The sequence below is a fragment of the Mauremys reevesii genome, linkage group 7 (assembly GCF_016161935.1).
Source record: "Mauremys reevesii isolate NIE-2019 linkage group 7, ASM1616193v1, whole genome shotgun sequence".
NCBI classification, from domain to species: Eukaryota; Metazoa; Chordata; order Testudines; family Geoemydidae; genus Mauremys; species Mauremys reevesii.
In genome coordinates, this window is record NC_052629.1 from 66,248,233 (window position 1) to 66,271,725 (window position 23,493).

At 43.9% G+C, this 23,493-nt stretch overlaps 1 protein-coding gene across 2 annotated transcripts; it reads left to right on the top strand.

Moving 5' to 3' along the window:
* Window positions 1-249: 249 nt before the first annotated feature.
* TMEM273 (transmembrane protein 273) lies at window positions 250-23,153 on the top strand. Of its 2 annotated transcripts, XM_039481330.1 has the most exons (7): window positions 250-413; window positions 5,337-5,390; window positions 6,369-6,479; window positions 9,384-9,408; window positions 12,485-12,550; window positions 19,328-19,354; window positions 22,168-23,153. In XM_039481330.1, exons 1-7 carry the CDS (start codon window positions 359-361, stop codon window positions 22,184-22,186), a joined length of 357 nt encoding a protein of 118 aa, XP_039337264.1. In that variant the 5' UTR covers window positions 250-358; the 3' UTR covers window positions 22,187-23,153. The 2 variants fall into 2 exon arrangements, with proteins under 2 accessions (XP_039337264.1, XP_039337265.1); XM_039481331.1 differs by lacking the exon at window positions 12,485-12,550 and having other exon boundaries at window positions 260-413.
* The last annotated feature ends 340 nt before the right edge of the window (window positions 23,154-23,493 follow it).

Consider the following 23,493-nt stretch of genomic DNA (forward strand, 5'->3'; position numbering starts at 1 on the left):
TAGATTTAAAAACTATTGCAAAGACCATTTCACTACTGTTAGTGTTTGCAGTTCAGTCATTGCTTCGGGAAAAAACTTGTTGGTACATCAGGTTATGCTAAATAAGCAAGAGTTCTTTATTGGCCTGAGGCTGTTTGCAATGCACCATTTCCATGCCACACTTTCAAGCAGGGACATTATTGCTACCTTTTAAATCCAAAAAAGGGAACTGATATATTTGCAAACACACAGATACTCAGGATGTGGCTGCTGTTTCCTATCACAAACACGTGACCTGAGTTGGTTGGTGTTTTTCCACACTGCAAAAGAAAGAAATCCAGCAAGCTTAGGTGAAATTGTTGGGTCACTGAAAGGTACAATGGTCTTCCTGACAAGCTGGATTCCTGTCCTAACTACGTTTCTGCTTCTCTTACGTAAGTGATCCAATGTATTTCCTTTCCCTTTCTTTCCACAGGCTAAATATTTAAGCGGTGGGGTGCTGCTATACTGTTTATCTCTTGAGCATGCTGGTGCTGTTTATTCCTCAGCTGTATTATGTGTGTGCTGAGTTTTAAAGTTTATTTCTGTGCAAAGTGGAAAGGGAATATTTATCGAGGGGGTGGTGTTACTTCGCTGAGCTTTCTAGACAGAGTTTCATACTGGAGTGCAGCAGATATATGAGGGATCGGACATGACAAAACAAAAGGCACAATTCAGTTACATACCGGCTTCTTTGCTGGTGAGATAGCTGATGGCTGCAGAGTGTTCTCCTAGGGGTTTCACTTACAGTGTATTTAAAAAGCAATAGTCTATGTGCATTCTGTGTGCAAGCCCCTTTCTTACCTCTCCATATACCTTGCTTAGCAATTCACATGCCCACTCTGGACATGCAGAACATAAAGTTTCCTAGGTGTTCTCAGAGCATCTGCCAGCATCAGGCACATTTGCTCTCACAACAGCCCTCTCATGAGATGGGCTAAGATTATCCAGCCTCATTTTACATATGGAGACACCGAGGCACATTGAGGGGACGTGTCAGGAAGAGCCCTACTAAGAAGGGGAAGAGCAGAGCCTGCACCCAGCCAATATGCAGATTAGTCTTGTTTCTATTGATTTACGGGATTGGGGAGTCATCTGCTGCGAGTGGGGCAGCAGCCCTTGCAGGGGAACACGCCCCAGCCCTCCTTCTCAATGGGAGTAATCACAGGAAACTCATTAGCCTCAAACAGCCTCAGAGAGTTACCCCAGTGCAGCTTGCAGCAGTCCTACATGTGCACGCAGGTCATTCTAGTTCAGGGGTCGGCAACCTTTCAGAAGTGCTGTGCCGAGTCTTCATTTAGTCACTCTGATTTAAGGTTTCACGTGCCAGTAATACATTTTAATGTTTTTAGAAGGTCTCTTTCTGTAAGTCTATAATATATAACTAAACTATTGTTGTATGTAAAGTAAATAAGGTTTTTAAAATATTTAAGAAGCTTCATTTAAAATTAAATTAAAATGCAGAGCCCCCCGGACCAGTGGCCAGGACCAGGGCAGTGTGAGGGCCATTGAAAATCAGCTCGCGTGCCACCTTTGGCACGCGTGCCATAGGTTGCCTACCCCTGTTCTAGTTCAACTGCCCTCCACACAGCACTGCACTGAGACTTGCCCCATTGCAGTGACACCATGCAGCACTGTAAATCCTTTGGAGAAGATGCAAGGGGCGTTAACAGAGTGTATGTGTGTTACTTGTACTGCTGTAGCCAATGCCACATCTCTCCAGTGCAGATAAAGCTAGGGAGGGGCCCAGATTCCTGTCTCTGGGTGGGTATTAACATATGGCCCATAATGATGAAGAAGGAAGTTTGCCTGGACATCAGCAGTGCCTGACTCATGAACAACCCATTAGTCTAGCTGTTGTATTCTTGGTGTGCAAATGCCATGGTACCTAGCCCAAATATTTTCCTTTTTCTAATAGCTCAGGAATGATTTCCATCCCCCCTGGATTTCTCTCTCCCCTTCATCTCCATGGGTAGTCTATATTTGTCTCCAGAGTTGTCTGCCCACCGAAGGTTTGCTGTCTGCCTTTCCCTGCACCCCACCTCTCAATATTCCAGGACTCTGCCTCTCTCTCCCCTTCCACCCACTTGCTTTCCCCAGCACTAACAGCATTGACCACATGCCAGTGGTGCCTACTGAGATGCCACGAGGCCATCTGTTGATTGCTGGAATGCTGTGAAGAATGGGAGGGAGGGAGAGATCTGAAAAGGTAAAGAGGGAAAAGTTCTCAAGGGACTAGAAAAACGACAGGAGAAAAGAGGCTGGAGAAAGTGCTGATTGCTGTGAGAGATGAGGCATCATATTGATACAATTCATGGCCAGATGATGACGTGGGAACATTTGACATGGTTTATTTTTCATGTTGTTGTTCAGCACTGAGATGTGAGGGATGAACTATCGATGTTTCCTCCAGCACCAGTCCGCACATCACAGAGCCATAGTTTTCTCTGCACCTTGGTCCAGGGACACACATACACAGTGAAATTCACCAGCAGAGCTGTACACAAGGGGCCATTTCATATTGCCCCACGCTGTGAACTGCTGCATTTAGCTATGATTCTGTTCTCGGTATTCTGCCCCTTTATATTTAAGGTCTGCTGGGGTAGGGAGAGCACTCTCAGTGGAGGTTCTTACACACAGAGATGCTCTGGTCTCCCTCATGGAGACATTGCATTTGTTCTTTCTTTCTTTGTTGTTTTCTTTAATCTAAAATGCAATCCATCTAGACTGGAAATGCAGGTCTCAGTCAACCCTTTTCCTTTTCTTTCAAGTCGGGAGGTTTCACATGAATGTCAGGCTGGATTTCAGGTTCGAACAAGAACGTAGAGCAACACTCAGTTAAAGCTGCTGAGTTAAACCCTCATAAGACAGATTGTGAGCTCTTTGGGGCAGGGACTATCTTTCTATTCTGTGTTTGTTCTCTGTTTTCCAAGCACAAGGGGATCCTGATCCATGACAGGGGCTCCTGGGTACCACCGCAATACCAATAAATAATAGTACATTTGCATTATTGTGCAAATTGCATATTGCACATGAGTTGGGTAGTGAAGGGAACGGGATGAGGGACTATCAGTTGGCCCAAGTTTGCTTGAAAATGGTCCAGCGGTCGCTCAAAACCAGAGATAGTTCTGTAAAGTTGCAAAGTTATGATCAAGATCTAATTATTTCCAAAATTATGGGGGATTCAGATCTGGGAGTTATGTTTGGCACATTATAGAGATGGCGGCCAGTCGTAAAGTTGGATCTGGACTTCTCCAGAATTTGGGGTGAATTCAAAACTATTCCCTCCATTCTATCCCCTTTCTGCTGAGAAGTTGCAAACATTTCAACAAACCAAAGCTGATTTTGTGGGTTGCAACAAACATGCGAGCAACGCCTGGTTTCAGGAGTGGGCTCCATGACACAACTCTTGTCACGTGAAAGAAAACAAGCCGATTGTTTTATATATCAGTGAAATTAAACTCAGAAGCAAATGGTATTTAAACAGCACCCACTAGTTATTATTAAATCTTAATCAAATCTAGATTGAAGCGTATGAATTGAAAGCATCATCCCAATTCCTATGGGCTTGCAGAGGCCTCCGTCCCTCCCTTTTTAAAAAGAAACTAATAATTAAATCTCTATATATTAAACTGACCTACATGAAATATGCCATGTAAAATATGATTCCTGCCATAAAACACATAATCCACCACCAGTTTAATTCCATTAGAAAGCAGACATGAAGGTCTCTGTATTATGATCATTAGGATAATAAAAGTAATACAATATTACTTTTATTATGTTTGAATTTAAAACATTCTTCATATGAGCAGAAAGAATAATTAAGGGGATGGGTAGAAAGAAGGCTTTTTTTATATTTATAATGAAATATGTTCACATGCTGAAGCAACGCGAATTAAATTAGCTCTTTGGTTTCTAAATTAAAACCTAAGTGTTCCACATCCTTTCCTCCCTTAGAGCCTTTCAACATCGTTTTAATTTCCCTTTTTTGTAACCGGACACTGGTCATGCAGTGTTGTCCACTCTTGCATGTTTATCAGGGTTTTTTTTCATGAAGCCTCAGCTCCTGGAGTCATGTGACTACAATAGGAAAACAAATCATTTTTTAAAAGTAAGTTTGCAGCCCTCCTGACTGCAGAATAAAGTTTTAAAATGTGAACACTGAGGGCTCAAAAAGAATCTGACATTTATATGGCTTAAAATCTCATGATTTTTAAAGCCAATCTCAACATTTTCTGAAGCCTTAATATGCAGGGCTACATTTGTTCCAGAATAAATCCATTGTTAATCACTGAGATTAATCTAGGCCTCCAGGTCTGGAGCCCTTTCTCTGTTATTAGCATCTCGGTAAAGGAGACAAGAGCTTGCACCCTTCGCAAAACACACTGAGGAGGAATGATTGCTTACGTGCACTTTTAAAAATCTGCATAAAAATCCCATCTCAATGTCTATGTGCCCGATGCCGTCAGGTGCCACTAGTGTCATTCTGAGCAGCGCTAGTTGGAAATGTTCTAGCAAAAATGGCTTTTTTTTCCTAAACCAAAGTTTTTGCAGAAACTTTTCATTTCATTAGAAATTTTCAATGAAAGACCAAAAGCTGGAGAGGCAGGGGGAAATTGTGCACTTTTTTTTGGTGGGAAATGTTAATTTTTTTTCCCCTTTGAAATTGTCCATGAAAAACAGTGGGTATTTTCTGTTTTGCAGAAGCTGATAGCTCAGAATGTAGGCCGCACATGGCTTTGTGGGAAAGGATGGAACTTGACAAGCGGCCCTATGATGAAGTGGGAGGTGGGGCTGAGGGTTCCGAAAAGTTCCCTCTCGCACCATCACATTTTTCCTCGTGAGACAACGTCCCAGAGGAGACCCCTCTGTCAGCAATCTCATGCTGAAGTCTGGAGACATGGCTTAGGCAGGACCGGAGCAAATGTTTTGCCTGGGAAGGGTTGCCATGGGTGGATCTGCCTTTCCCAAGATGTTTTAATAGAGTCATCAGATTTGGAATCTCTCTTTTGTTTCCAGTGGGAATGATGACATTTCAAACTTGTCTCTCATGCATGCAGCCTACAGACTTGTGGAATGGAAAGGCAGATGCCAGTTCCTCAGGGATGTCCCCATTAAATATCATTTTGATAATGCATCTCTGCTCTACAAGACCTTAGATCCATTTTTAAGCCCTATGTACGGCTATTAATTGATCACATGATCATATGTTGTATCCTAGCATGATTCGTTCCAGCTCTATTTAAGTACAGTCACTAGCAGGATACAATACATTCGCTTATATATTCTGACAGGCCAAATCACTTTTATTTCAGATTTCTGGAGAGCAAAGGTCTCTGCCTCTGGAACATCCGAGGAGGAGGTAATAGGTGAGTCCATTTCAGGATGTTACTGTCTGTACAGGGGTGGGAGCCAGGAACTAAGAAAATACAGTAACAGCAACAACTATATTTCAAGGATTTTAGCCTTTTTGTTTTAATTAGAGCAATGGGAATGCAGACTGGAACCCCAAAGACTATGAACAGGGGCAGTATGCAGGTTTCAGAGCCTGATTTTTAAACAGAGTAGAAACATCATGTGCTTCGTAAGTCACATCTAAAAATGCTGCTCTCTCCCTTCAGCAAAAATTCGAATAGCGGAGTTGTTGAGTTGGGGGCTCCTGGCTCCAAGCCTTCCTGACTTTTACAAAGCCACCTACTAGTATCCCAGGAAATATTATTATAATTAAAACTGAAATACAATTGAGAACAGAAAGATATTACATGCAGTGATGCTATAGCCTGGCTTTTTAAATTACTATTAATATTAACGTAGCAGCTAGGCCCCAAACCAGCTGGATGCCCCATTATGTTATGTGCTGTACAAAATACACAGTTACAGACAGTCCCTGCCCCAAAGACCTTACAATCCAAACAGACAAGGTCACCTGGGATGCCAATGGCAGAGTCAGGAACAGCACCCTTGTCTCCTGAAGTACAAGCCACCAGCCTCGTCTCTAGCCCATGTGGGCTCTCCTACTGACCCCACCTCTTACTGAAGGTTGTTCATTTACTCACTGGCTCACAAAATTCAGCAACCTGCCCTGAGTCCCCCAATGAGCACAGTTCTACTGTGGGAGTGGGCAGTGTGAATTAGCACTGCGGGTGTGCGGCTGAGGAGGGTCACTAGCTAGCCCTACACATTCAACTTATTCTAAAGTGGGAGAACTAATGCGGCCGCCATTTGCGGAGAATAAGCTCAGGTTAATGTTGGAATCTTTGTCCTATGTCCCCCACACTCCCAAAAGACCAAATATTTTATTATCTAATAATGTGTATTCAGTGACTTATTTTCATTTCTCCTTGCAGACCCCAAGTATGTTATCATAGGAGTTACCCTGGGAGTCTTCCTAGCAATTGGTTTTTTAGCACTAAAGATCTGCATGATCAAAAGGCAATTGATTGACAATGACTTTGTAGGTAAGAGAAACATATTCTTGCTTTCTGACTTAGAGGGAAATTCTTCTCACCCATCAACAGAGCAAAGCTAAACTCCATTACTCTGCTCCCTTAGTCAGAGTAGATCTGTGTATAGTAAGAGCAGAGTATCTGCTGGGTGGAGCTGCAAAGGGAATTGTGTTTGAAAAGGGGTGTGAATTTCAGATTTGAAATCCCTGGTATCCATAGATCCCTATGTTTGAATCCTGACATGGTTAACTCAGCTTTCAAAGGGAAATAAACTGCATTCCATATTGTGTAAGCATCTTTTGGAGGAGACTTTTTAAAAAAGGGCTCTATCTGCTCTGCATATATGTTAAAGATCCCATGGCATGTTAGCTATCAGTAGGGGCCTGCACAAGCATCCTGACAAGAATTTTCACTTCCCCCACTGTACTGGTTCCACCCTTCCTACTCAGAAGGCACTGTCTGATTCCTGTAACTTCCATCAAGGTATATGCCTGGCAAAACTCCCACTGGCTTCTAATGAAAGCAGGAACAGGACCTTGGCTTGTAAGATGCTGTTGGGTTCTCTGGGATGCCAGTTGCTGCAGGAATGCATGCTTTTACTGGCTGCATTATTTAGGGCAGAGAAAAGCTCTGTGGTCTCACTTCATAGCTCTTGGAACCCACACTTCCTTTGGTTTCAGACCACACGGCTTCATAGGCCTCTCAGAGTGTTGAGTTCAAACCCAAAATCTTAAAGTGAAACTGAGCGGAAACTGCCCCCTTTCATGTGAATATACAGCACTTTAAAAGAGAGCATAATTTGCCCCACTCACTTCCCTGTGGGGAGATGTTGACCCATTGACTTCCCTGGGGGCAGAGTGTGGCTCATTGGCATACATCCTCTGCGCAGAGCACCTCTCAACCCAGATTCCAAAATGCTTTATGAACTAAAACACAGAGTAAAGAAAGAGATAATTTCTCCCACTGTTGAAATGCAATCAGCTCTGGTGCAGGATGTGATAACAGCACACAGCAACACTCACAGAAGTTGAGAACAAGGAATAAAGAGGAATACCAAACCCTGCTGCAACTATAGTGAGAGATAAGGCAGCAGAAAATATTTACCCAGATTGAAATTTTTCCAGAATACCAGTTTGAACAGCCCTACTCTTGCAAAAAGACCCATGGGATTTTTAAGGAGTACAAGATCTCAGGAGCTCAGTTTTACTTGTCAGCACCTCCAATAGCCAGAGCATGAGTTAGAGGAGAGACATATTGCCTGCCAAATCACCAGCAACCCCTTCATCCAGTATCCTGGATTTTTCTTGGAGGTCTTATGTCCCAAGCACTGCAGAGCTGGGTCTCAACCAGTATCTCATATCCAGACACCCCAGAGCTGAGGGAATCCTTGGAAAAAAACCTTCTCAGCTTCATAGCCTGAAAACTTGCGTTGTCTTGAATTACAAAATATTGATTTTTAATACCTTTCCCAAGCCAACTTCTATTAAAAAAAAAGGCATCTTGAATTGCATTATAGCACAAAATGGAGTCATGACGCAATTTAATGTAACGTGATCATGGAAAAACAGATAAAAGCCCCCCCCCCCTCTGATGGAAATGTAATTATTGTGGGGCCCGGGACCCAAGCAGGTACTCTCTTTAATGACATTTCTGTGATGAATTCCACTTGGACATTTACATGCCCAGTAGCAGGTGAAGCACAATTTGTCAGTCATGAAGGGAACTGATGCTAATCTAGCCTCTGTTTAGATGAAGGGAAATTTTAAGCAGGTAGCCAGTTTGTGCCATGAAAACCATGCCACGTATTAAAAAGGAAAATATTCGGAAAGACCTTGGAACGTTCACAGAGAGAAAGAATGAGAGCATGGCTAGGTATTTGCTTGGCCATCCATAGCCTGCATTTGAAAACATTTGCTTCTGTGGTTGGAACACCGTGGTAATCTTCATGCAATCAACAGAAGTAAAGGCTTTGCCGTGACAGCCATCTAAGCCTGTTAGGTCAATAGCACTGCAGGACAAGTAGCTCCAACACCAGCCCCACCACCTACCTCAGTACAGGGGCTTAACGCAAGTGGTTTTCAACCTTTTTTCATTTGCGGACCCCTAAAACATTTCGAATGATGGTGCGGATCCTTTGGAATTCTTAGACACAGTCTGCGGCCCACCCCCCACAGGTTGAAGACCACAGCTGTATGGTAATGACAACCTTTTGCGGACTCCTTAGACATAGTCTGTGGTCCCCCAGGGGTCCGCGGACCACAGGTTGAAACCATTGGTTTAGTGGCATCACCTTCAGAGTGGCAATAGACTGTCTGAAACTACAGGGTCAGATCCTGCTAGGGTCTCACCCCTTTCTTCTAAGGTAGGTAACTTGATTCTATGCTACTTAGTGTAAATGTGGGTCTTTTAAAGGAGAACTTAGGCATCCTATTTTACTCTGTATAGATACTGAAGATTTGCTGTTAAGAGCAGAGGCCTAAATTTATCTTATTGCTACTATATAACAGCTTTAAAAAAATCACATCCATTCCTCCTAATTCCCTGATCATCACATATCTGTTCTCAGAATTGTTTTTCACTGCATTTGGGGCTGATGAATGAGCTGTGATATTAGCTCATGTGCAGTCTTGAAGAAGCAGAATATCAAATGTTCCAAATTAAAGGGTTCAGAAAGAATTTGGAATATTATAATATATTAGATTTTATATTGGGCTTGATCCTGCTATCCATTGTGAGACAACAGTGACTTTGATGTCAATGAGTTTGCCTCTGTAAGATTTGGTGGATCTCCCTACTTAGCTATAGTATTTAGGTACTCATGGTCCCATCACCTTAGTATCTGAACAGGCCAATCAGCTTTGCAGTTCTATCCCTGGTATCTCACATAACCACCTTTTCTTATTGTTCTCTCCTCAGATTCAGACAACAGAGTGGATAAAAGGTAAGGGTCATTGCTGTCAGCAGTTTCTATGGTGTTCTGGCATGCAAAATGTAAAGTTCAAATCCCCCTCTCCCTACATGTATTACTGCTAACAGTAACAGTGCTTTAGATAGAAATATATAAAGGATACAAACCTGCATGTAAGTCACTAAGGGTGAGATTTCCAAAGGCATTTAGTAGAGTTGTGCAGAGAATGGAAATTCCATTTTGCTGAGAATTTCAAAATTTATTTTCAGTCTGATTAGGAACAAAATACCAAAATTTCAAAATTCTGCAAAAAAAATTATTTTTAAATCAGAATCTAAATGATTTTTTCCTATGATATTATAATAGATAACATAACACAAAATACAAAAATTCAAACCAAACTCCATGCCCACCGCTCGCCTCCTCACTCCCCTGCCAGACCTCCCAGCCCCAGCTCACCTCCTCACCCCCATGCCTCCTCTGGCCTATTATACCCACCACCCATCTGGCTAAGCCCCTGAACCTTTCAATGAATTCTAATAATTTGAGTATGGACTTCTCCTAGGTTAGGGAGTAGAACCAGCGCAGCATCTGCATACAACATAATTTTTTGTTCTATATGCCCAGTCTTAATACTCATTATATCCACACAGCCCTGGCTTGTGCATGCCAACAGTTCCAGGGCTGTGTTGAAAAGCAACCGGGATAGCAGGCAACCTGTAATATGAATAGTGCAGAAATTTAGTTATTGGTGCTCACTTAGCTGGAGGGGTTAGTGTAGAGCAGTGGTTCTCAGCTTTTCCTGATGACCATACCCCTTTCAGGAGGCCAATTTGCCTTGTGTACCCCCAAGTTTCACCTCACTTAGAAACTACTTGCTTACAAAATCAGACATAAAAATACAAAAGTGTCACAAAAGTGCTTACTTTCTCATTTTTACCCTATAATTATAAAATAAATTGATTGGAATATAAATATTGTACTTACATTTCAGTGTAATACTTAGGCCTGTTTTTCACTTGTGAGCCTTGTCTGAAGCCTGAGCCTCAGGCGTCAGGGCTGAAACAGGTAACTTAGCTTCATGGCTATGTTCCCTCTAAGGTGCGCACCTGCGCAGCCACGCAGGAGGCCACCAAGGGCTGCACATTTAATTAGCAGAGCCGCACAGGTGTGCTCACTGCACTCAGGGGCATGGCCACAGGTGGGCCTAGAAGATGGCAGTGGGGTGAGGTGGGGGAATAGGTGGTAGGTGGGGGCAGTGGGGTGAGGTGGGGGTGATGATGGGAGTGCTTGGGGTGTGCAGGGCTGCGGCAACTCCCCCAGCCCTGGGCTACGCGGGGTGAGATGCCTCTCCCTCCCAGCTCTGGGGCTGCAGTGGGGAGAAACGCCTTTCCCCTGGTCCCAGCCCCGGAGCGGCTGGAAGAGACACTCTCCCCCAGCCCAGGCGCTGCTGCAGGGAGAGAGTGCTGGGGGGAGTCCTCTCCCTGTGCAGCCCCAGAGTAGCCTGCACCCCAAACCCTTCATCCCCGGCTCCACCCCAGAGCCCGCACCCCCAGCTGGAGCACTCATCCCCCCATACCCTAACCCTCTGGCCCAGCCCTGAGCCCCCTCCCACACTCTGAACCCCCTGGCTCCACCCTTGCCACACATCACATACAGTGCACATAATAAAATTCATCCGCGCGTGGAAGGGAAAAATTAGAGGGAACATTGCTTCACAGGGCCCCCAGTGAGGTGGGACCCTTGGCAGTTGCCCTGCTTTCCATCCCCTAATGCCAGCCTTGCACTTGCGACCCCCCTAAACCCATTCCGTGACCTCCTGGGGGGCTGCAACCTGCAGGTTGAATAACACTGATCTAGATGAGTTGAGTACCCCCTGGAAGACCTCTGCATATCCCCAGGGGCACGTGTACTTCTGGTTGAGAACCACTGATGTAGAGCAGCTTAATCCAACTGATAAAGTGTCCCCAAATCTGTGTTCAGCCTAATTTTTCTTTTAATTCCAACCCACTACTTCTTATTATGCCTCACACAAAATTTCTTTCACTCCCTGGACCATATCCTTAACTGGGGTAAATCAGTATAATTCCATTAAAGTCCATGGATCTACACCAATTTACACCAGCCAAAGTATTTAGTTCACTTCCGCTCCTCCTGAAAGTCAATCATTCCAGCCCCTTGAACTTATTTGTAGAATTCATCTGAATTTCCCCCAATACATCAACATCTTTCAGGTATTATAGTTTCCAGAATCAAGCACCACATCCCCGGTACAGAAGCACTGGATAAGCAGTGAGAGAGACATGCCTTAAAGTGTATGCAGCCCAAAATCACATTGGCAGTTCATTAGGAAGTAACTTACAGCATTTGCCCCTTTATTTACACAGGTACATAGCATTATTTAAGCAGTAAATTCATAATGAGATGCCTGTAAACATGATGGGTTTGGGATATTTACTAATACTTTGAAAGCCTAAAAGGTTTTAGGCATCATGCTGTCAGTTAACGAAACAGTCATTTCAGTGTCAACTGACAATTATTAGGTGTCATTTAAAAAAAAAAATTAATAGCTCACATCAGTTTCAAATGCCATCTTGGTGTAAGCTTGGTAAATTATAATGCCTAAAATATCATGCAAGTTTAATGCATTAATAAAAATGTCTGGGCCCATTTAATGTTGGCAGTATTTTGAGTTAACTACAGTACATGGCAGACAGATTTATTTTGACAGAAAGAGACAAAGAAAGAGACAGAGGCAAGATGGACAGAGAGACAGAATATTTACTTAGAAAGAAAATATACATATTTTAAAACCTTTGCAATAGCCAGCAGGAATTTGTTGACTCAACAAATCCTGAGCAACACATTCACCGCCCTTCCCCCCATACAGCTCATTGTATCAATCATCAATCACCAATGTAAATCACTCAGTATGAGATCGTATTTTAAATGCAGTGCACAAGTCATTGGGATATTTGAGGAAGGAGGCAAGGAGCTTGGCAGCTGCATAATCCAACTGCCAAGCCCAGCAAGGATTTTTTTCTTTTCTTTTCTGCTTCTAGGAATAGCCTCTGAAGGTTATCTGTTTTTCCATCTCGTTTCTTCCAAGGTATCTGCTGCCTTTGCTAGGCCCTGTGGCATTGCCAGTAAGGCTGGTGAGATACAGCTTGCTTTTGTGAGTTATGGCTTTGCAGCATGTTTACCATTCCTTTGACTAACACATGAGCATGTGGAATTAATTTGAGTATGTATCATATACTTACTACTGGATGGGAATCAGAACTGCTCACTTCTGTGTCATAGTCTCTGTACCATTAACAGCTAATGGAGATTCTTTGTTCTATAGGCCAAGTGGTAGAGGATTGTGCTTTTGTGACCATGGAGTGCAGCATATCTGTCTGTTCATTTTAGGCACATGTAATGCACCAAATCCCCATTTATCCTGTTTCTCCTAACCTAGCATAGTGAGAATGGTTAAGTCCTTCGCTACCACATATTTCTTATAGTACTGTAAATAAAAAACAAGCTCCAAGGAAAAGCAAATCCCCCTTGAAATAGATGCAAGAGATAATTTAACAGCAAAAAGCATACCATTCTCTATATAACACCACAACATACACAATTTACTCTATTGAAATGTACATACTCTGTTTGTATCAAGGGTGGACAAAGCACCACCTACAGGTCAAATGTGATCCATGGAGTTCTACAAAGTGGCTCATGGTCACCTACATTTCTAACATCGAGGTGCTGTCTCTAGAAGACATGTCCCACCACGCTACCTGCCATCGTAATCTAATTAGCCTCCACTTTAATCAAGATGCCATGTTGGGATCTGTTTTCTCCATGAGTTGAAACTTCCTCTAGCAGTTGATTTAATATGGCACAGAAAGATGGTTCTGACTCTTGGCCAGTGTCCCACACTCTGTGAACGACACTGGGCTTTGCAATGCATGCCTTGACTAATATACTGTACAAACTATTCACACACAGTGGTATACATTCCATCTATACCCAAGTGAGGGCTAACATCTCAGCAGCTATACCATCCATTGAAATCGTATCTGTTTAAGAGGCTGACACACACTATACTGTAAACAAGTTCTCAGAGAAGAGCACTCGGAATAGCTAGATACCAAAAATACACCTACGGAGGAATTCTCTTTCTCTCAAAGTTCATTCCTGTGGCGCAGGGCGGGTGGTGAATGAGATTTTACACTAGGGTGACCAGACAGCAAATGTGAAAATCAGAACGGGGTAGGGGGTAATAGGAGTCTATATAAGATAAAGACCCAAAAATTGGGACAGTCCCTATAAAATCGGGACATCTGGTCACCCTATTTTACACAAAGAGAGCGAGACGGGGCCAGGAATTTGCTGTTGTTTCAACACACACTACAGCCTTTTTGTGGATTTTAACGTTTTCAGCTGAATGTCCTCCTCTCTGTGGAGACTGCCAATGTGAGGGTAATGCCCATTGTGATGGGGACACCTTTCCATAAGGAAATGGATTGAAATCATCAAGTCATTTCACATAGGCCACTGAATAGTCAGCAGCTAGAAACTGCTTACAACCACTATCCACCTCAGCTGCATTTGAAGCGGTGAAATTATGGAGGCATCGGTAGCAACTCCAAAGTTCAGGCTGTGTTGAGATTTCCACTGAAAGCAGGATTTATAATCCCTCCATTTCACAATTTACACGTGAATTTACGTTCCACGTGTAGCAGATCAACTCTTCAGAGGCCAACTGAATTTTCCATCAGACTCTCTCTCTTTCTCACACACACACACACACTCATTACATTTGAAAAGTGGCTTATTTCTTAAATATTGAGTTATCTCCTTTATTCCTTTATTTGTCACTGTCACAAAGCTGGCACCATCCCCTTCTCTGGATGGACACCACTCTGCTGAGGGGACCTGACCGCCGGATCCCATGCACTTCTAAGCCCCCTGGGTCTGGTTAGAGCCATGACACTGTTCTTAGCTCTGGGTCTTTGGCACACTCCTAGCACCGATGCCATGTCTGCCACCTTTCCTTGGGATACGGGGCTCCACAGCCCAGACACTTGTATTCCCCAAATCAGTGCCCCAGCCTTCCCGAGCCCCCAGTTGCTGAGAGCTCTACCTCACTATGAGTGCTCTGAGCTTCTTAACTAACCCCTTCAAGAACAACGTGGCCGGCAAGTAAGGAACACACGTCATTTTTACTTTCAGGAAAGCACAAGAGAGTTACAGATCTTTGCAAAACAACCAGCAGTCCCAAGGCACACTTCCCCCGTCCGATCTGACCCCTTCTGTGAGTCAAAGGTCCGGTCAGCTTTTCAGGCAGAGTCCCTCTTATTTTCTCTCCTTCCCTCCAGCTGGGCTTCTGACATATGGTGGACAGCCCCCACATTTTCAGAGAGCATCCCCTCTCTCTGGTGCTGTTTGCCCTGTGCCCAGACTGCAAAATTCGGACCCCGCCAGGCATATGAGTCCGACATGAAGGAATCCCATGTCCCCTGAGGCGGGCCAGTCCTCATGTGTCATTCAAAGTTGATGGCCCTCAGTGGCTCTTTCATCATCCCTTCTTGGCAATGCAGCATGTGAAACAGACTGACCTTCTCAAGGTCACACTGACAGTCCCACACAGAATGACACGTAGCACTCTAAATGGAAGGCACAAAACCAAATGACATTCACAGTTTGGATCAGACATGTCACAATAATCATCTAACTTAATTCCCCACTGGAACTGCCCCGATCAATCAGCTATCGGCCAGCTCTCCTCACACACATCCCTGCCGTTACTGAGAGCAAGGAGGCAGGGGCCAGGCTACAGTGCAGACAGACTGGTGTGGGGCTGCGGGAAGGCAGAGAAGATGCTCTGAAGAAGAAATCAAGAGACCACAAGCTCTGCCCTGATTTTCCTGGAAACAGACACCCTGTGGTTTGCTGCCCCGGCCCCGCGCTCTGAAAATCCACAGGAAGTTCATCAGGTCCCTGATGGCAGGGGTGAGTTAGTGGCTGCCAGCCTCCTTCCACCCTACCATTCATTCTCCTCCCTGGCCCCAGCAGCCCTGCTCATTCCCTTGAGTGCACATAACTTTCTCACTTCCCCACTGTAACCTCCACATCCCGGCTCACCCCCCATAAGGAGCACTTGAAATATTGCTGCTTCACTGCATACTGACTGAGCTACCCTCCCCATTCCAGCCTCAACTCTCCTCCAGAGCATCCCACAGCCCACATGGCTTCCCCATTCTCATGGTTACAGGGCTAGCTGCACCTCTGTCCACTCTAGTCTCACTGAGTGCATCCTCTCAGCTGTCAGGCCTCATGTCTTTACTCCTCACACAATTCTCCCACTCTGAGACCCGGCCCTGGGCTATAACACCCGTGTATCAGCTGTGTTCCGGCACCTGCAGTGCTTCCCTCTATGGGGGTCTGTGACCAGTGGTGGGGAAAGAAACAACCCCAGACTTTTTAAAAAACAGAATAGTAGGAGGTCAAGCCAGAATCCTCAGAGCCAAGGACTCTGCCACTGTCCTTTAACCATCGTCAAGTGTTTGCGGAAGGATGGCTTACCCTGCCAGAGCCATTCTTTTGCTTCCTGCTTGTTTTTCCTCTCAGCCCCATTAAACTAAACCCCTGTATTCACACAGTAAACATCCCAATAACTAGTGCAACATACAGTATTCATAAGTTATTGCCACACAGCTCCATGTAAGTCAGTGGCTCTCACACTTTTTTACTTATGACCCCTTTCACATAACAAGTCTCTGTTTAATTTTTATAAATTAAAAATACTTTTTAATATATTTAACACCATTATAAATGCTGGAGGCAAAGCGGAGTTTGGGGCGGAGGTTGACAGCTTGTGACCCCCCCCCATGTAGTAATCGCCTGACCCCCTGAGGGGTCCCGACCCCCAGTTTGAGAACTCCTGATATAAGTCATCCCCTCCCCTCCTGTTGGCCTCCAAAGGGGACAGGTGAGGGACTTGGCTCTGTCAAACCACAAGTTGTCCTGCAGTGAGGAGCTCCACTCTGCCAAACCATAGGAAGTTGGACAGAGCAAAGGTCCCCTCTGATGAGCCATAGGCTGCTCTACAAAAAGGGCTTCTCTACAGCTTCTCCCCACAAGGCCTTCTCCTGTTCCGCAGGGCCAAAGTGCTGCTTTTCCTCATCAGAAGGTTTGTGAAATACAAAATGTGAATCCCCTGTGGTCTGCTTCAGCTACAAGACTCCTCTTCTGCCTACACTGTCCCCATACGTTAGTCCCTATCAAGCACAGGGGGCAGGCGAGGAGAAGAGTTACTGCCCATTGAGCCAGAGCATGAGAGCTTGCACTTCTGCTAATGAGGAGACACTTCCTGTGTCTGACAAACTTCCTTTGCCCTGCGAGAGGGAAGTCCTGCTCTGATGAGCCTGATTCCGTATTGAGTGCTGGGGGAATTGGAAGGAGGCCATGTGTGGTGGCATATGTAATTTTCTGATATAGACTCTCTGAACATACATACCAGAAATTAAGCTGAATGCATAATACTCCTTAGCCCAGTCAAGTGCCACATAATGCATGTCACCGTAAAAAAAAACATATTTAGTAGAAAACTAGAGAACAATCAAAAGGACTCCATATATAAAAAAGAAATGTGCAAATGCAGTCAGAAATTACTACCCAACCCATTCAAGTATAGATATTGCAGAAACAAACAAAAATTAAATATCCCTGCTATACAGAGGCCATGCTGCCTAGTGGCTAGAGAACTGGACTGGGACTCAGGAGAGCTGTATTCTAGTCCTGGTTCTCACTTTGGCTTGCTGAGAGACCTTGGGGAAAAAATAATCACCTTGCCTCAGTTTCCCAATCTGTAAAATGGGGATAATACCACTTAGCTTCTTTGTAAAATGCTTTGACATCTATTGATGAAAAGTAATATATACGAGATAGGTATTATTATTATTATTTATTTATTACATCACACACTTTAGTGAGGACACCGAGATGTTCACTGACCTGGGAAACATGAAGGTTTAAAAACAGAATTACTACAACAATTCATAGTCAAATCTAGTTGTTCAGGTCGTCTGGTTGTAAGTTCCTCCAGCACCACCACAGAATGCACTAACTCAGGGGTTCTCAAACTTTTGTACTGGTGACCTCTTTCACATAGCAAGCCTCTAAGTGTGACCTGCCCCCTGAACACGTTTTAATGTATTTAACACCATTATAAATGCTGGAGGCAAAGCGGGGTTTGGGGTGGAGGCTGACAGCTTGCAACTCCCCTGAGAGATCCTAACCCCCAGTTTGAGAACCCCTGCACTAACTACTCCTGCACTTTTCCTAATGTCGCCATTGTGTTGCTGCCACCTTTCTTTCTGTGGATGCCAGTACTTCTCCAGCTAACCTCTCCCAGATCTTTTCCAACAGCACAATTCAGACTCTATTCCATCGTTGCTGTCAAATGTCTCTCTCTCCCCCTACTTTATCCATTACCTCTTATCTGCTCTGGCTCCACATAAGGGAGGACATGATACCACCTCAAAATATATCAGGCCAGATCCTCAGCTGTGTCAGTCAGCATAGTTCTATTGGCTTCACCAGGGAGGATCATTACTAAGCATGCAGCCCATAGTAAGGGGCAGTGCATAGAGGATCCCTGGGAGGCACTGTGCCTCAGAGATGCACAACTCCTTGTGGGGCTCCCTGCTTGTATGGGAGATGGACAGAGTAATTTGTTATAGCCTTTTGAAGGATGCAGCATACTTCACTCATGTGGCCAGCCAGTTCCACTGGCTAGCGTGAGTGGGTGGCAGAGTCATGGTTCCACCTAATCTTTGCCTCTCCTTGCACCTTGGTGGAAGCATCCGGGCTGCCACTCCTCTGCTCCTTTGGCTGCTGGGGTTGCAGTTGTGGCTGGATTTTATACAGCTGCAAAGGTGGGAAGAATCCTTATTCCTTCCTACTGCATTGCACAGCCACGTAAGGGCTATCATGATGTAACCCTAGATCACTAACCCTGGGATTAGCCCAAACATTTGCTGAGTCAGAAGAGGAAAATACATTTTGTCAAACTGAGAAGAACAAGATGGTCCTGGGGGTAATTGCTTAGAACAGATGTCCGAATATGACAAAGACTTGGGTACCACTGATTTCAGGAACAGAGCAGGAGCTCTTCACTTCCCTGGAGCTGCCACAGTACAAACATGCCAAATACTTTTCAAGGAACATCCAACCACATGCTCCTAAAAGACACATAAATTAAAAAAAAAAACCACAAAATGAAAAATACTCACAATTTCAACTCCCTGAACTAGGCTCATTTTCAGCAAGCCACAGATTCATAGCATCATTGATGTTAAGGCCAGAAGGGGCACTGGTGCCTGGAGCCACCCCTGCAGAACTCATTAAATAAAATATTGCCTGTCCCGTACTTAAATAAGGGACATCTCTTATAATACGGGCCTGTGGGCAACTCTAGGCAAAACTACTGGCCTCCAGTGGAGTTACTCCCAGTTTACACTGGTGTAGGTGAAAGGAGAATCAGAGTCCTTAAGAAAAAACTGAGACCTAATGACTTGTATTGAATTTCTCTGCTCTTGCAAAATCTTTGTTTCTAAAAAATAGTTTGGCTAAAAATTGCTTTGAGGGAGGAAAAAAGGCCTGTGAAAGGCCAACTGCTGGAGAAACATTTCCTGCTTGCCAAGGCTCTTAAGAGCTCCTTTTCTGCAGCTGTCTGAAAATGCTTTAGTCCTGAAGGAAAAGAACTCTGCCGAACTTTAGTTTCCAGGAACTGACACCAGGGGGAGTAAAACAGAATAAAAGATTGGAGAGAAGCAATGAAACCATGGAAGAGTTAAAGGAAGAAAAGAATCAGTGTTTTGATGGGTTGATTCTTTGAGTGAGCACCTTTGGATGGCTGCTTCTGTACTCACACTCCGTTTCATTCTTTTACACATTGCAGGTCACACGTGGAATCAGCTGCGATGAGGTATGTTCTACGGAAGGGGGCAGGTGGGAAGAGTTCAAGGTCTTCCTCCAATCTGACACAGCAGGAATGGGGTGGGGGTGGGGGGGTAACAGAGAGTCTTTGGTGGCAGCTTGGAGTCAGATATAAAGAAGCTGGGGAGTATTTCTAAAACTGCATCCAGGTACGTAACAAAGAAGAATAAACGTGGCCACATACAAAACAATGAAGGAGGGCTGTGAGACCCAGGTCCAGCAATTGTAAGCCCAAGTTTACAATGCAGTGTGGACACTCATGTGTGGGCTTGGAAACACCGAGTCCACTACTCCGGGTCCCACAGACCCGGGTTTACAATGCAGTGTAGACATGCCCTTGGCAATCCTGGGCAAACCACTTAACCGTTCTGTGCTTCAGGCTCCCCACCTCTAAAAAAATTGTAATACTTACCTACCTCACAGGAGTATCGCGAGGCTATTTGTTTTAATGTTGGTAAAATGCTTTCAGATCCTTGGGTGGAAGGTGACAGAGAAGCCTAAGGTGATTTTATTATGAAGTGCCATTCTCTGATATGTATCAGTTAAATGGCAGACCCATAACATGTGTTTGCTAGTGTACTTTTCCTCCGGGACAATTCCTTTGCCCACCAATCGTATGTGGATTTTGAACGACCGTTGGGGAAACTGGAATCCGTAAAAGTAAAATACTGAAAGTAAACCTCTGATGCACACACAATCCTGCCCCTATGTGTTATGTTACTTAAAGGGAAAAACTATATCTTTATGCTATAGGCCAGTATTGTGAAATGATTAAGAAGCACAACCAATTTTATAAAATTCAATCAAAATAGCAATGAAAAAGTAGATTTCCAAAGCCACCCCTCGTGAGTGGGAAAAACTCCTCAGAAAAATCCAGAAAGCCCCTCATCTTATCTTCCTTCCAACCCTTCCCTTCAGATTAGCTCTGCCTCCTACAGAGCACTACCAGTTGAAAATGGTTTGACCACGTAGCAAGTTGAGACCCCCTGCTTAGGGTAAAACAGCTTGTGCTCCCCTTCCTTCTGTTCTGTCTCATTTACTTCTTGCACTTTGTCATAAACTAGGCCCTGATCCTGCAAACACTTATGCATGAGCTTGATTGCAAGGGCAGTTCCATTGAAGTAAGTGACACTTCACATGCATAAGTGTTTGCAGATGCAGGGCCCTACATTGTTAGCTTTTTGTGGCATGACTATCTTTTACTGTGTCTGTACAGTCAGTGCAACGGGGTCCTGATCCTTGGCTGATCCCTCTAAGAAATACTATAGTACAAAATTAAAACTAATACTATAAACAAATGTTGCTATCTTTTATTATCAGAATGCATGTTGGAATCCATGTCTTTGCACAGAAATATAAATGTGAAAAACAGAACTATCCCAGATTTTGTTTAAATAAGCTCCTTCGTCATTTCTGCACCAGCCATGATAAAGCTCTTTTATGTTTGAAAAGCAGAACAGGATTCCTTGAAGCAATAAAAATAACTCATTTATAGCATTTAATATCTTCAAAGCATTCTACAAACATCAGCTATGCCTCACAACCACTGTGAGAAAGGTGGATCAGTATTATCATCTGCAGTTCACACAAAGAGAAACTGAGGTGAAGTAACTTGATGAAACCACACATCAAGTGAGTTTCACAGCTGGGGTTATGTCACATGATTTCCTGCCTCCCCTGCCAACACTGTGCTCAGTCCTCCAGGCTACTTGCTGCCAGGGACTCTGCATGCTGTTAGTTGACCCCTTCTTGCAGAGGAAGATGCATCTGCAGTCATTTCCACAACTAGATCCACAGGTTGGAAATACATACAGTGTATTTGTGCGTCACAGTCAATTTGGTAAAAACAGGGCAGCTGTAAAGACACTGAGATGTCCTGCCAAACAAGAGTTAACTGTGAGGATCTTTATGACTGTAGAAATGGTCAAATAATATTAGAATAATGCAGGGGTTCTCAAACTGGGGGTCATGAGGTTATTACATGGGGGTTGCTGGCTGTCAGCCCCGCATATGGTGGGTCTCTGGCTCTAAAGAAAGGGTGTCAAAATAGAAGTTTGCCCAAGGTGCAATTTTCCCTAACGCCAGTCCTGGGACTGAGACAACATTAGAGAGCTTGATTGTTCAGCAGCTGAAGAACTGGATTAAACCGCAGACCAATCAACAGACTGAGAGCAGCCAAAAAAACCCCTCGTTTATAATTAACAGTCAGACTCACAGTCAGGGGTGATCCTGGGGAAGGCTTGCAGGGGCTATAGCCACCCCAAAATTTGACTTAGTGCACCCATACCCACCCCTCCCAGCACAAAGCATAAACATTCTGCAGAAGTAAGGGTGGCGTGGTACGACATTGCCACCTTTACTCCTGCAGTGCTGTGCTGCTGCTGGCGGTGGCGCTGCCTTCAGATCTGGGCACCCAGCCAGCAGCCACCACTCTCTGGCCACCCAGCACTGAAGGCAGTGCCTGCCACCAGCAGCAGCACACAAGTAAGGGCAGCAATGGGGTGCTAAGTCTGCTGTGAACAGTGATACTGACAAAGTTTCTTCATCCCCCGCTCCGCAGTATTAAACAGTAACTATTTAACTCAAGAGGCTTGCTGTGTGAAAGTGGTGGCCAATACAAAAAGTTTGAGAACCAACTGGCATAATGGATTAGAATGACTTTCCTGCCATTTAAAAAAATATTTTTTATTTACTAAATAACATTTCTCCAGCTCTAACTTTCGTATGTTACCCTAGATCACTGCTGCCAAAGGGAGAGAAATAAAGTCTTGTTTATCTAGGATATTTTTTCTTCTTTTTCAGAGAAGAAGTCAATCCATAAGAACAGCAAAATACAGCTGACCTCTAGCCATTTTGGAATGGGGTACATTCAGACTGGACATTTAACTACTGCTGTACCTGATCTCTGCATCAATGGAAGACCTTTGTCCACAGGGCTGTCTCACCAACCCCAAATTCAATTTTTTGAAAAAGTGAACTGAGTAACTGATTACAGGAAAGGCTTTATAGTGTGCACAACCTAAGGTTATCTCTGCACTCAAAAAACATTGTGCACTCATATCATGTGCCTGAGGGGAATGCATGATGGAAATACACGTGAGATGGGCTTTGTTCATTAACAGGTCCGATATGGGCTATGATAAATATATGATTTTTTAAAAATGAATGGAATCAAAGGTGCCCCAAAACTAGAGATGGGTTCAAGCAACAACGTTCATTTGTATTGACATAGCAAGCACTTCAGAAAGGGGGCTGAAGGGAGAGAAAATGGCAAGAGAGGTTGCTCAACCCATTGCAAATATAGGGGCCATTTGCAAAATGTGGAGTAAGATTTAGTTTTTGAACACCAGCATGATGCAAAAGCTAGGTGTGTTCTGATCTGGGACCTCAATTCTGTACCTGAACTAGAAGTAATGGTAGAGAAAGGGGATTATTCATGTTCTTTCTTTAATATATGTTAAGTGGCCTTTGTTTTTATTTTTTATTTTATTTATTTTTTCCTGGGAATTTATCAGTTTTTATTACCACAACAACAAAAGGAGATGAAAATCAGTGAAAAAATTATTAATAATTTTCTGGGTAAATATCTGGGTCTATTTTGGTGGACAGAAAGATGGAGGGGAAAGTATTCCGTAGATTAATGCTTTGAATTCCGGTCATCAATGCAGTTTGCTGCCAAACTAAAACAGAACTCAAAACACAATGCCACCTCTGAGTTTAAGAAAACAATATATCCCTAATCCCCAAATAAAACTTTTCATTTGAATAAACAGTTTATTGTTGTAGAACTATTAGCCTATTTATTACATTTAATAATTGGGCCACACCATGTGCAGCGCGTACACTCAACTTCATTCTTTAAGCTGTGAGTCTAAACTTTGTAGCTCTGTCTCATCTCTACAGAAACGTAAATTCTACAATATCCTATTTTAATCCTAGGCTTGATTGCTAAGTCTGAATTTAGAGCCAGCTTCTGCGCTCAGTTACATCAATATCAGTCTGGAGTAATTCAGTTGAAATCAGTGGAGTTCTCCAGTTCTGCACCAGAATTTGTCCTTTTACTCGACAGTGGTGGTAGCCTGAAGCCCAAACTGGAAGCACTGTGTCTCAATAAGGACTGACCACTTG

Excerpts from the sequence above, each read along its gene's own strand:
- TMEM273 (XM_039481330.1), top strand. The coding sequence starts at position 359 with ATGGTCTTCCTGACAAGCTGGATTCCTGTCCTAACTACGTTTCTGCTT. Across the intron at positions 5,391-6,368 it reads ATCCGAGGAGGAGGTAATAG|ACCCCAAGTATGTTATCATA; the intron begins GTGAGTCCATTT and ends TTCTCCTTGCAG. Across the intron at positions 6,480-9,383 it reads GATTGACAATGACTTTGTAG|ATTCAGACAACAGAGTGGAT; the intron begins GTAAGAGAAACA and ends TTCTCTCCTCAG.